Raw genomic sequence first — 14,689 nt, 5'->3', positions numbered from 1 at the left:
TATTTATTTTTTTTTACTTTTTTATAAGACATATCTTGAAGCCAACACAAATCCACTAGAAACTAGTCAGTCACCATGGTAACCTGCCCTATTGGATACTTCTAATCATCAAAGATGTTTCGACATCAGAAAAACAAAAAAAAAAAATAACATTACATTTAATTTTACATTTGGATGAAAGATTCTTATGACGTCAGGACATTCGGTTTCCAACAACTTGTACAGCCGAATCCAAAGTGCAAATTTCATTATGAACAGAAACCCTACAAAAGTTAATTGCTCCTTTTTCATATCTAAATGGTTACCGACTTCCTTGCCTCCATGCAGGCTTTGCAATAATTAGGTTCTGGGGTTTTTTTTGTTATTGTTACTATAAATGGACATGTAAAGATGTAAATGTAAACGTCACCACACCTACAGTCAGTTCACAATAATTAAAACAGGGACAAGAGCTTAATGAGGACCCCAGCTTGTCTTGTCAAAGAGCACACAGAGGAGAAGAGTGAAGAAGAATCTCCAAAAATCATCAAACACAAATATTGCTGGATATGTCTGTCCTACTAAATAACTCCATCTTTGAAAACCTGAAACCAATTTTGGAAAAAATAGATTCCGTACAAAAAAAATATATATATATGGCTGCCATACTTATTAATGGCAAAGAAAAAATGTCATTGATCTCACATTTCGACAGGGATAACAACAGATACGTTACAGTCACCTTTAAAAGAACACAAGGGATGAGTTTTTTTGAAGAATTGTCCTGTGGGGTTTTATTTTTAAAGACAGCAACTTCTCATGCTATGGATAGTTTTTTTTCCAATTGTTAAACAACTCGGGGTTTTAGCGCAACCATGAGACACAAAGGAGACAATGGACACCCACGCGAGGAATGAAAACATCTGAGCTTTGCATTACTTCACCAGTCGATCGCATCATTGGTCTAGACAGTTGCTTAACAATGGAGGCCGTGCAGGCAGCAGGAGAAGAAGCAGAGGCGCATCTACTGAAGGGACAGCGTAGAGTAGTCTGAGACAGACCAGGGACTGCTTCAAACGGAGCGCTCCCTCTGCTTGTTATAAAGCAGACCACATGCATGTCATTTGAGGTTCTCTCATAGGACAATGTTAGGCTTGCGCTCTTGCATTATCATATTTAAATGGTAACATCTGGTGGAGCTGGGCGTGTTAATCGGTGAAACCTCAGAGGTGTGACGGGGAAGGGTTCGCTATGTGTTTTTCAATGTCTGCGACCTCTGTAATCATCAAAGGCAAGTGTGCTGCTTAGAGAAAGTGAGCAGTTTTATCATCTATTGTCAAGCAAACCTCTGACTGAGGAATGTTTCTGAACGCTGGAGTTCAAAACAACATTATATTTGAAATATTGTTTACTTATTCATGTATGGCAGAAAGAGAGGGAAGAGTACTGAATTCGCCAACCTTCTGACTCCTGTGTGTTGATATATTTTTAAATGTAAAATTGATTTTACTTTGTACAAGTGAACTCCTATACAAGTAGTTAATCAGCTAATGAAAGCTTTAAGAACATTAGCCTTAAAAGTCCAAATCCATCCACAGGGCAGCATTCACACCAGCTCGACCCGCTGATCGTAACGTCCAAATGTTTTCCGTCTTTGGCAGGACTGTTGAGCTGCACAAGCCTTTCACGGCACTCCAGCTCTGCCCATGCAAGACTGTAATTGTGAAATTTGAACGGGTCCTCTGGGGGTCAAGACACAAAGGCCAAGTTCACGAGCCACTAAATTTCACCTGTGCTCAGCCAGAGAGCATCCAACTGTGTGTCCGTGAAGACACAGACCGATCCTTGACCCAAATTAAGGCTCTTACTGATAATGACAGCAGCTCCGATAACCATAGGTAATCAATAAAAGATTAAGGGAAAGTCTGAGAAAAATGTGTATTGATGGTTTCCGTTGTTACTGAAAGGGTAAGAGGATGTCACAAGAACTTTTTCCTTCAGTGGAACGATGGATCTTCAGGTTGTGCAGGGAAGTGAAGCTACTGCTGGCTATGTGGAGATGCTGCAGTGGGCAGCCCTTTATGACTGAAAACCCTTTATGATTGAAAGCCCTGGGCTGTGCAGTGGTTATTGAGTCTTTTGTCAGAAGGGGCGACACAGTTCATCTTACAAAGGACTTCTTCCAGGGGAACCAACATCCCTGTTTTCAAAACTCCTCCATGTTCCCCTGATCTAAATCACATTAGAAACAAAACATTTGAAACTAGACTGAAAGAGACGTTTAGAAAAGCAGATGCCAGATCCAGACCGTGGATGTCCTTCATGAAGCCATCTTCAACACATCGAGCAATGACTGCAACACTCGCGTCAAGAACGACTGAACTAACTTCTGAATGGGCCTAAACCATACTAGTACTTTCTTTGATACCTCTAGTTCTGTTTAAAGTTTTTGTTTTAACTAATGAGCTGATGTTTCAGTTTAAACGTCGGTTTCAATAAACTGCTTACTATGTCTTTTACCTTGTGCTCCAATTTCGTCTTTTTGCATTTTAAAGTGAAGTTTCCAACATGGTTACAATCCAGCAGCGCGAATATGCAATGCTCATTGCTTTTTTTATTTTTATTATTATTATTATTAATAATAAATCAGGAGGCATTTTAGAGATGTGAAACATTGACTGAACTGTTCTACACTGATTGTTACTGGGGGGCTTTTCTAGATACATTTATGAAAGCTCAATTTTATATGCGAAAAACAATAAAATGGAGTTTCTTGGTTTTTCGAAAAATTATTCCTCAAGTCTCATCGTGAACCCAGTATTGTCCATCGTGTCATCTCATGTTTCACTCCACCTCTAATATTAATACATTCTCTTCCACATGTGGACAGATGTGCGTTGGTGTGGCCTTACGCACCTTTGTATTAAACCAAAATGATCAAAACAGGTGATGGAAATGAAGCATACGCAAAGTGTTGACTGCCGAGGCTCTCAGCTGTAGAGCTCACATGTAGCAGTAAGGGTGGTGACCCTGAATAAATTGCCTAGTAATGATTCATATCAGGTGATTGTCTGTGATACGCAGTGGTCAGCCAAAGGGCAAAGGCCTCGGTGGCACGGCTGCCCTTCACAGCCTCACATTAGGCTTTACTAATTTGCACGCAATTAGCTTGGCTGCATGAGAGGCTGCCTGAAGCCTCGGGGTTTCAGAGAGACCGATTTAGTCAGCACCGACTGCACAAGTCTCGACTGTGTTTTGTAAGTGCTGCATACATGGTTCACATGTCCTTTTGGTCTAAAATCCCTAACTATTCCTTCATAAAGATGAAGTCGTAAATTTCACTATGAATTTATCTCAACAGCAGGCTAATACAAGAAAGGAGGACACAAAGGATGAAGGAGGGGAAGCAAGGAAGGAAACGAAGGAGGAGGAATGGATGGAGGCCACAAGACAGGATGCAATGAAGTTAGGTAGGAAGGAAGATGAAATGCAACATTTGGATACTAGAAAGGAAGGGATGAAGAAAGGGTGAAGTGAAGTAAATAGGAGAACTAGGCAAGCAAGCTACAAGAAAGGAAACATGGATAGAAGGAAACCAAAAGAAAGGAAGGGAGAAGTGAAACAAGGAAGGAGGGCACAATAAGAAAAGCAATGGAAGGAAGTAAGATGGATGCAAGTAAGGAAAGAATCAACGAAGAGAACAAATGAAAGAATAAAGGAAGGATCAAATTAATGAAATGAAACAAAGGACATAACATTTGAGAACAAGAAAGAAAGAGGGGAGCGGGAAGGAAGAAGGAAAGGAATCAGTGAATGAAGGATAGAGAAAAGGAAATATAAATAAAACAAAGGACAGAAAGAATGACACCACAACAAAAAAGGCAAAGAGAGAAAGAAGAATGGGAGAAAAGACTAAATAAAGGAAAAAGGAAGGAAGGACTCAAAAGACAGGAATCAGGAAACAAGACAATTAGAAAAAGGAACAGGAGTGGCACTCTTCACTACTTCTTAGATGACTTGCAGAATACTGATATCAAGTTCCAGACATCGTCATACCCACGTATAGAAATTACAATTTAAACATCTCAATGTCTTTTTAAGCTTTCAGATTATCAGCATCATTTTCATCATTCAACTCAGTTGATTATCTGAAAAATGCATCACAACATGAACCCAAAATAATCTGTGGTCAGAATTTAATCAGATTTAGAAAAGAATAAAGAAGAACTGCCTTTTTTTTTGTTCAAACTATGTGAATAGCACCTACATTGCAGACTTCAAGAGCTTTTATTCCTCTTGCTTTTAAGCACAACCCAACAGAAACAGAGTCTTGCAGTGAACAGGGCCCATATTACTGCCTCATTTTCCTGTCGTCCTGTATAACAACACAAGGCGACACAGCGGAAAGGAAATTACAGAAGAGACATTGCATATCAGGAAGGACAGGATAAACGGAAGATCCACAACTATCCAATTTATCTTTTTTGTTAAACACGGCTAACTTTTATGATCAACCACTTTAGCTGCCTTGATTCGTTAAATATATAAATATGTATCTTTGTTTTCTAAAGTACTACATGCTTGCATGCATTCAGAGTTTAAATTATGATCAGTATAATTGAGAAATTATTTTTTTTAATTTTTTTAATTAATTTAAAATGTTTCATTCACACCACCATTTCAGTGGGCAGTTTGAGAAATCTTTACACACGCTTTGATAAATCACTCGTCCATGTATTATCTGTGAGCATCTCATCAGTTCAGGTAAACAACCCAGGATATAAATTACTCTCCCCGACATATTCATATTTAAAAATCCAGGTAGAAAAAGCAATTCGTCATTTAGAAAGTTGACCGTTTAGAAAGCTAACCGCGGCCTCAGGTGGAAATCACGAAGGAGTTCTGCTGTCATGTTTCCCACCAACCACTTTAAAACAGGCGGCCCCAAATCACAGAAGGGCAATACGTTTTACAGTTTCCCAACTGGGACCTTATTTTTAATGCAAATATTGATAGTCATGAAAATATTTCTGAAAAAGTTTTAATCTCTTTGTAGTTGTCCTTTACTTGCTGTAAAAGCCAGCACAATAGACGGACACCAGCTAATCATTTGTTGTTTTAAACTCCACATTATCTACTGATCTCCCTCTTCTTGGTCTTTCAGTCCGTTTCCAAAGGGAACTTTGTTGCATAAACTAAACACCATCATCAGCTTTCTAAATGGAGATTAAAGGTAAATGGTTAGAGTAAACGTTTAGTCTGTTATTGAACTAAACAAAAAGAAATGTGACCGATCAACTCCGACAGGTAGCTCAAGCTGTATAAAAATCCCAGAAAATAAAAATGTCTTGTTTCTTAAATGTGTAAAATCTTGTATGCTTTCAACCAGCCATACACCTAACAGACCGACAGCAGAAGCCAACAGTTTGAAATCTAGGCCAAAATATATATCTACGTTTTGAAATCTGGTGACAGTGGTGAGGATAGAAAAGGGTGCCTCTGATAAAGGAAGCTAAATTATATTGAAAATACTTAAAAAAAAAAAAAAACACAGGATGAATAACGTAAACCTCAAAACTTATAGTTTGACATAATACAGTCTCAATAAAATGTTGAAGTAAAACCCTCCACTTATTCATAGAAGAATAAAACAACATTTAAATTGCAGGACATTATTTTATTTTCCGATGCCTCACCCCTACAAGCTGGCGGCAAAAGGACAAAGACAGAAAATGGGAAACCTGCAGTGGACGTTGGTGTCCCACTGTGTGCTCATTATAAGCTGTAGTCAAGGTGGCCTCGAGAGTGGACCGACACGTGGACCAGATAGGGATGTCTGGGGGTTTTTTAAGAGGAGGGTTGGGGGCAGTGGGGGCAGGACATGTTCGAGCACAAAAGCAGGGGAGTGAGAGCGAGGCTGGTAGAGATAACATGGGGGAGATAAAAACGTTCCAGAGATACTAAATAACACCGGTATGACGCATTCTGATGCAACGCCGTTTCCAGTCATAGCCCTCTTCCAGCTCACTCCCATGTTTTAAGGAAAACATTGGAAAAATAAATGGAAAAAAAAAATGGTACGCATGCTTGTAACGCTAGATGTTTTAAGAAGATGCAACAAGGTCCAAAAGCAAATCGTTTATGCATGCACGCTCGAGCTGAAGCTTCTCGTCAATACTTCTCAGATGAAAAAAAAGAAAATAAGAGTTCTCTCCATATTCATTTTCTCTTGCCAAAGAACCCAAAACTCTCGTGACCTTGAGAGGCTGAACAAGTATAAGAGAAAGACATTTGCTTTCACTTTTGATACATCTGAAAGTGAGACCGTTCAACACGGCAGTCGTACGCGTTCGTGTGGTGGAGTTGGTGCATGCATGTTGTCCTGGTTTAAACTCTGCCATTCCTGCACTCTCACATTATCATACAGAGCAGACGGAGTGCGTGTACTGGGTAGTAAACCTCTCCGCTGCTCTCCAACAGCAAACCCCCCCAACACACACACACACATACACCTCTCTTCCTCCTCCCATCTCATCTCCTGCCGAGCTCCCTGCGTGTAATCTGCAGACTGCACACGTACTCTGCCTACCTGAGCGGGAGTCTCTCTCTCTCTGGGTCCACCGGTTCGTGTGTGTGAGCGTACGTGCACACGCGGCGGCAGGCGAACGGAGACAAGACAATCTGGACGCATCGTATATGCAAAGTGTTTCCTGAAAGCATGAGAGTTTGCCTCAAGTCTAAATTCAGAAGAAGAAAAAAAAATAAAAAATGTGTGCACTTCACACAGGTGGATATGTCAACCAACAATATCTGTAGAATCTGTCAATAAGACAATCTTTGAGTCTGGATCCCACTGTGTGCAGCAGACAGCAATCACCTTAACCGGAATGAGCCGGGCTTATGTAACGTTCCCTGTGACGGCCGACACAAAACAAGCCCTGCTGCGATGGGTTAGGTCAGCCAGAAAGCAATGGTCTAAAGCCTTTCTGTACAAACTAATACGTTAACCTCACTCAATATAATGTACTTTGAGCTATGCTTAAGAGAAGCTTCAGAAGCTATTCAGACACATTCAGTTTGTTTACATTAGGTTTGGTTACAACTTCCAAATCCAGGTGGGTTTTTATGCCACACGTGTCAAACTGAGGGCCTGGGGGCCCAAATGTCATGTGGCCCCTCTAGACTCCATATTACAACAAGAACTCCCTCCAGTTTTTCAAAAATGCACACAATTCACATAAATTCAACAGATCCCAACATTTTTCAGATTTTACTGACATTTTTTCTCTCAAATTTGGCCAAAAAACATTGGGTTTCAGTGACTGCCGCCCTGATGTCAAGTTATAGTCTGTGATCGATACGGCGAATAATAAAAAGCCGCATTTAACATCACACATTAGCGCAAATTTTGTAAAAATTATTTCCAAATATTTCTAAATTAATCACAGAATCCTGGATGGACTGATCAGTGCGAAAAGATGTTCAATAGTATTTAATTTTAAGAAACGCTTAGTGAATGCTGAAATAGCTATTTATTGATATTTTAGAAATTTAATGGGTTTTGTCAATTCATTCTGGGACAACCGGCTCTTTTAAGAACATTCAGATTTTTGATACGGCCCAAAACGAAGATGAGTTTGATGCACCTGGTTTATGAGGCAGACCAACGTAGAGCTGCACAAATAGAAAGTGGAAGAAAAATTATTTGTGGATCTCAACAATTTCTATAAATAATGATCTGATCAGATTCACAGATGAATTTAGGTCTGGACTTTCACCAAGTCATGCCGACGCGCAAAAACGCTTTGATCTGTACCATTGTTTTGCAGCCCCAGCTGTAGTGAGTGAATCTCTACTTTATCTTTCTATCAACTCTTTCCCTGCCAAAGAAAAGCATACCTCAGCATGATGCTGTCATCACTGTGTTTTACAGCAGGGATAGAGTCTTCTGGATGACGTGCAGTGTTAAGTTTTCTGCCACACATATTTTGTTTGCAGGCCCAATAGTTCAATTTTAACCTCGTCTGACCGAAGCAACACCTTGTCCTTCTAGTATTCATTAATTTGAGTAAATTCTATAGACAACTGGTTTCACTGGACTTTATTCAGCCCCCTTTGACTATAGTAAAGCAAATGCATGCCACACCTTTCAGATTTTTGTCTGAGAATAAAAAATTGAAAGCCATGTATCGTTTTCTTTTCTCATGAAATGCAATGAAATGTGTGGCTTTAACATGAGCAAATGTGACAAATATTGAAGGCACTTGAAGTTTCTAAAAGACAAGTTTGAGGACAAGCCAAAGATTTGCTTTTTACAGATGAATGTCAAACTTTTTAATTATTTATTAGAATCTAAAAAAAAAGAAAAAAAAAGTCAAAATGTTTGCCCTGCTGCTTTTCTGATTCATTCAATAGATTGTAAGTATTGTACCTGGCTTATTAAAAAGCGGCATAGCTCTGCAATGCCAGACCGAGAAGAATATCTCAGTGCCACCGGTGTGTTAATGATCTTAACAGGATTCAGTCACACACATACACAATCAATGCATATCATGCTGTAATTATGGGGTACAATAATATGCTGGCGCTCCAGTACAACCAACAGCAGAATGCATTCATGAGCAGCGGAAAGAAAAAGCCAAAAATTGTCTTGGTAACCTTTATCACCTCTCTGGAGACAAAAAAAGAAAATCTAATTGATTGAATCTATGTGCAGGTGAAGGAACTCTGCCAGCAAAAAGCCCGGGCTTGGATCATAACCTTTTTGTCTCCGTTTCTGGCATGCGTCTATGTTCAGGGAACGGTGCGTTCAAGATTACAGACAGGGAACAAACACGAGTTTGTGAACGCAAAAGAGAAGAAGAGACGAGAGGAGTGACTGACGGGGAGGGCTGAGGGAGGAGGAGGAGGGGAGGAGGTTTGGTGGAGTGCAAGCGCTCAGGAGATGAAGATGGAAAGTGAAAGGGAAGAGAAATAATGAGAGAAGAGGAAAAACGTTCCCACTCTCAGGGAGATGAATTGGTTCATAGTTTGCAGACAGCCTTTTCAGTGCATCAGTCGAAGGACTATATCCATCCCCTTCTTCACTAATAAGCCACAGAATCCCCAAGACACAACCACGGGGATCTATTCATTTGTCTCCAATAACAGCGGCACCTTTCTGCTCGTATTAGCCAGGATTTGCATCGCTACATTTGCATAAGGATTTAATAATGTCCCCTGAATGAGACAAAATGCACCTGTCAATCATTCTCAGTTCACTAAAAGGTTTCCGTGCTGTTTAAGGCAACAGCGGGATCAGTCGGTGCGTGGCACCCCGAGCACCATCAGTATGAGTTTCATAGGATATGATGCAATCGGTAGCCAATATTAAATCCTCTTGTTGAGTCAGACATGCTTAAATGTTAGCAAATAAAAAAAAAAAAACGGGAAATGTTAAAGTGGAATTAAAATAATTCAACTCCTACTATATTTCATATTTATGGTATATAAAACACCAACATTTGAGAGAAATGTGAAACAAGCAAACGGACCTTAGTTTTCAGCGTTTTTGGGAACGTTTTAGACCTTCAAGCTGCAGAAATGGATTTTGTTCTTCTATGGCTGTTCGGAGCTGCAGGAATGCTGTGCAGGGCTGCAAGGTTTTTCCGGCCGAGAACATCAAAGAGAACCATAGGGTCACATACATAACAGTAACGGTGATCTTAGAGAGTTGGCAATGAGATGAAAACCACAAGCTGTAAGTACTGCCTCTTATGGAGAAAGACAGTGGGTGCCAAGATCAAAGCAATATTTAGATAGGTTAGCTCGTGATTAGACCATCAGCAAAAGTGTGAAGAAGAAGACAAAAATACAAATGTCCAGACTGAAACTTTAGGAGCAATCGGGTATAGAATAATACACCAAATACACTCTACAAAGGTATTAATGGAAGTGTGAAAAAACACACAGAACAGGCACAACCAAATGTGACAAAACCAGAGAAGGAGGAAAGAATAGTCACATATAATCTGCAAAATAAAGATCCTTTAAAACACAGTTTCCCTACAAATGAACTGAATATCATGAGATTGTTGGAAACTATGATGTACTGGCCAACTCTAAAAAAAACACGCTAACCAACACTTTCACTAAGAACCCCAAGGATGTAGTTTTATTTTATATTGTGTTTTTTCAAGATGGAAAAGGTAAACAATGTCAAAGAGAACAAGCAGAAATATTCTTTTGGTAGAACTTTAGCTGAGTACTACTTTAGCCATGCTGAGTACTTTCATGTTTTCAGCAGTGCTGCAAGTGAGAAGGACAGTTGCTTTTCAATGGGGCAATATAGACATTAGTGCCCCCTGCTGGTACAAGAGTTTTAGACTGGAATGCCAGAGTCTATAGAGACTCTTATTTTTTTTTTTTTTCAAAAACACTGAGAAGAGAGAGAGAGAGAGAGAGAGAGAGAGAGAGAGAGAGAGAGAGAGCATGCAAACAGGTCAAGACTCACTGCAGCATAACCTGCACGGATATTAGAAAACTCAGAGCTACACAACATCAGCAGAGCATTGCAAACTTTCATAAACAATATTGTGAAGCAAAACTATAATTCAAAGTTCAGCACATCCTGAAAAGCACCACTCAGCAATATTCAGATGACTCGGATGATTGCTTTCATAGGAGTTGATGATCAGTGTTATGGTTGCTATATTAGTATATTATACTCAGACAAACAAACAAAAAAAATCTAAATGTGGAGTTGCCCCTCTTGCCCTCTCTTACCTTCCAGCCGCTGCCTGCCTCTCTGTAGTAAGGAAAGTTGTCGCAGATCCACTGGTAGATCTCACTGAGCGTCATCCGTTTCCGCGGAGAGCCGTTGATGGCGAAGGTGATGAGGCTGGCGTAGCTGTAGGGCGGTTTGCCGTCTCTGTGCTGCGCCGCTTCCTCTTGGTCCAGTGTGGTTCCTGGATCCAGATGCACGATCTTCTTCCCCAGGCCGTGCCCGTGATGGTGCATGTGGTGGTGGTGGTGGTGGTGGTGGTGATGCCCAAGGTGACTGTGGTGGTGTCCCATGTCTGCCTTCTGGATGGTTGCCCTCATGCCGAGCTGAGGAAGCCAGTCCATGGACGTGAGGCTGCTCTCCAGCTCAGAGGTCATGGTGCTCGATGCTCCGGGTCAAGAAAAAGAAGGAGAGGGGCTTCGGCGACGTGGCGTACGGAGGGATCTTCTGCGGGCTCACTGAATGGGTTCCGTGCTGCAGTCTTGGCTCAAGCCTAGGGAAGAACAGGAGGTTTATTTACTATGCCTATTCATCTTCCTTAGCTGGAGCAGAAAGCAGACTTGGCAGAGACACATGGATGTCAACTTGTACATTATTTTCCACATTGGGTCTAGCTTTGTATAACAGAAAACAAAATATTTTGGCACTTTCATCACTTCGCCTTCAGCACCGCACATAAATATGTGAGAGAGGGATATTAAAAACTGTTTATCATATTGTTTCCATTAATTATACATTAAGTAGGACAGTAGTTCGGGGGCTTGGAATGAGATAAGTGTCTTACTCTTCCCATTTCCTTCCATCTTTCTTTTGGCCAAAGCATCTGGGGAAGTCAGCGCTCTGAAAGGTAAAGTCCTCCCCTTGTGCATGTTCACAAAATCTTCATCTGGCGACCGTGACGGCGGCTGATGCTGCTGCGGCTGCAATGTACAAACACAAAAACCACACAAGACGGTGAGCTTGCGCTGCCAGACGGCTCTCATAAGATATTAATATCGCACAACCGTTCAACTGGCCTCGGCATCTGTCCAGCCTGATTAAAACCTCCTCTCTCTCTCTCTCTCTCTCCCTCTTCCCCTCTGTGTTATGTCTGTCTGGATTGGCTTAAAGTCCATCCCATCCAAGGTGGAAACAGCAATTGGATCTGCACAGTGACTAAAAGCTGGGGAATTGTTTTCACAAGTGTCTGCCAAAGGGGGATGGCGGAGTGGGGGGCAGCTCAGGAGGAATTCCAACCCTCCGGAGGAGCTGAAAGGCTCGTCCCCTTTCCTCTGTCTAACACACCAACACACATCTCCCTCTCTCTCTCTCTCCGTCTGTCTCTCTCTCACACACATACACATTTTCATTTTCTTGCTTGACGTGCCTCTCTCTCTCTCTCTCTCCCAACAAGTCCGTGCCCACCTCTCTGTCCCACTCAGTCTCTCAGATCCCTGTCAGACAGACGCATGCAATAAAAACATATGCTAAATAACCCTCAGCCTCTTATTATTGTAGCTTTAAGCAGAACACTCACCCCAAAAATATTTCCTGAGTCAAACTTAGCAACAACCCTTATTAAGGGTTTTACAAATAATTTTGCTGTGAGTCATAGCTAAAAAAAAAGAAAATAATATTGTCCATGCGTGATTGTTTTGAACTGTAGTTTACCTCGGTTGGACTGAAAATGCCAAGTTGGTCTTCAGAGAAAATGCTTTGATTTAACTAATATAAACCACTTTGGTGGGTAACAATGAACAACAGCATCTAACGCAGTAAAAATAATTTCACAGTATATTAAATAATTCCCATTTAATTCAATCAAAATGAAGTCTAACATATTAATTTTTAAATGTACAAATTTGTAAATGAAACAAGTCGTTTCATGTTCAACAATTGAACGTGGAACAACTTTTGCAGTCTTTTTGGTAACAAATCCTACCTAAACTTCCTCATTAGACTTTAACTGAAGGTTTTAGTTGATTCAGCCATTTCCTCACTTATTGTGTCCAGCAGAGAACATTAAAACTATATATTTCAAAAGGTTTTAATATTAACAAACGTAGCAATTTTGGTAGGGAAAATTGCTGTTGGGAAAATTTCTCTGAGCAGGAATTCTGTATCAAGTTTTGCCACAATAACAGGGGATTTTTTTTTTCTTTTAAAAATCTAAACGCATACATTTTATATGCAAGAGCAAGATTTATTTTCTTACATGTTATAATGTCCTTACCCTCAAAGTCTTCTCTCACTCAAAAGAAGTAGCTCTTGCTTACAGATATGCTTCTTGTACAGATATCCTCTGCTCCCGTTTAAATCCTGCTCCACTCGCTCAAACTCTCAGGGAAAAAAAACCCTGTACTTTCAGCTCTGCTCTCTCTGCTCAGGGATACCTCTGGAGTGAACTCTTATGAGCACTACAGGCACACCAAAAGGAAGACAGTGATGTTACAAAAAAAAAAAAAAATCCAAACCCTCGTTCTTTGACTGCAACTGTTACCAGGAAGAATTTCCACTTTGCTTCAAGAGAGAGCAAAGAAAATCTGCAAGCAGAGAAAATAATGAAGTGCAGGGTTCAAGTAGAAGAAGAACATATTTGTGTAAGAGGCCATAAACATGCTAATCAGGGTTAGCAATTCTGTAAGCAAGATTCTTTTAAGACGTTTTGAGAGAGAGCAGAGCAATATGAGTGATAAAGGAAGTTGAGCCATTACGTTGAAAAAGTATGCTCTTGTTTTTTGAAAGACAAGCTATTCGATTTTATGAAAGCAACAGTAAAGGTGCTTGTTAAAAGGTATGATGCCAACTGACAAAGTAAAATAACAACTGGCTGCCTTAAAAGTTGCTGGAAGTCAGTAAATAATGTTATTACCTAATTGGATAACTGGCTAAGGGCATTGAACTGCAATTAATGTTGTGGCAGAAAGGAGTATTGAAATAGGATACAAGAAAAGACTTGGTAAAAAATACCTGTGATGTCACAACTCCAAACTTAAGCTTTACCGGGGCTTAGGACAGACTTGCATTCATATTTTACTTTATATGATTAATTTTATCTCATTGTTTAGTTATTTTTTCTGGCTTGTATTTTGTCCTAATTGTTCAATTAGCCACGGTAAAACATAAAAGTTCCTAGTTCATTTTAAAAATTAACTTCATCCAACTAAAACAATCTTATTAGCAATGTAACAAATTTCACAAATTTGTATTTGGAAATCCAAGCTAAAATCTACCCAAGTTGAACAACTAATCACTGTTGAGCTAAACTTATTGCTTAAACTTCAACCGTTTAAGCAATAAACGGTTGAAGCTTAAGCGAGTTGACGAGTAAAAGAAAATATAATAATAATTTAAGACCAGTAAAGAGTTAACAGTCTTGGAATGGAATTAACATCTAAATCACAAAATAATAAAATGAAAAAAAAAGAACAACATCTAACTTTCATCCCAATCCTATGCGCTAACCTTCATGTGTCCTTCAACAACAAAGAGCCCAATGGCCCACGCATCCTCTATTCATGCAGTAAATGATAAAGGTGTGAGAGCTTCAAAAAGCCTGCCAACAAAGATAAAACACATTGGTTTTGTTCCACCTTTCCCCACGGAGAGCCCTAATATACCAACATGATGAAGACGAAGAAGAGGGGAAATGCCCAGCATCTGAAAAGTATCTTGCTTTAATTACATGAAGGGGGAAAAAAAATAAATAAAATAAAAACATGTGTAGCAGCAGAAATCATAACGCTAAACAAGTCAGGCAGAGGGACTACGCTGAAAAAGGAACCAAGAAAAACTCAATAAGGCTTCTTCTCCTTCAGGCCTCTCCACTATGCAAGAAGTATATCCAAACATATTTTTTTCTTTTTTTCCCCAAATCCCAAGAAGCCGTCTTAATTAGTGTGCCTTCCTTTCTTTTTTTTTTTTTTTTTTTTTTTTTTTAAAGATTTTAATTTGGGGGGGGGGGGGGTG

At 40.0% G+C, this 14,689-nt stretch overlaps 1 protein-coding gene across 1 annotated transcript in view; it reads right to left on the bottom strand.

Moving 5' to 3' along the window:
• LOC106957456 (forkhead box protein J3-like) overlaps positions 1-14,689 on the bottom strand; it is a 100,112-nt gene that overhangs the window by 69,297 nt on the left and 16,126 nt on the right. The window contains exons 2-3 of the mRNA XM_015048824.1: positions 11,526-11,661; positions 10,744-11,234 (exon numbers count right to left, since the gene is read on the bottom strand). Of these exons, the coding sequence (XP_014904310.1) occupies positions 10,744-11,118 (375 nt within the window). The 5' untranslated portion in view covers positions 11,119-11,234; positions 11,526-11,661. The remainder of the gene's footprint in view (positions 1-10,743; positions 11,235-11,525; positions 11,662-14,689) is intronic.

The sequence above is a fragment of the Poecilia latipinna genome, unplaced genomic scaffold (assembly GCF_001443285.1).
Source record: "Poecilia latipinna isolate Pla-1442-1.1 unplaced genomic scaffold, P_latipinna-1.0 Scaffold904, whole genome shotgun sequence".
Classification (NCBI taxonomy): Eukaryota; Metazoa; Chordata; class Actinopteri; order Cyprinodontiformes; family Poeciliidae; genus Poecilia; species Poecilia latipinna.
Note: the sequence above shows the minus strand (reverse complement) of the source record. Positions and strands in the feature narration are given on the sequence as shown.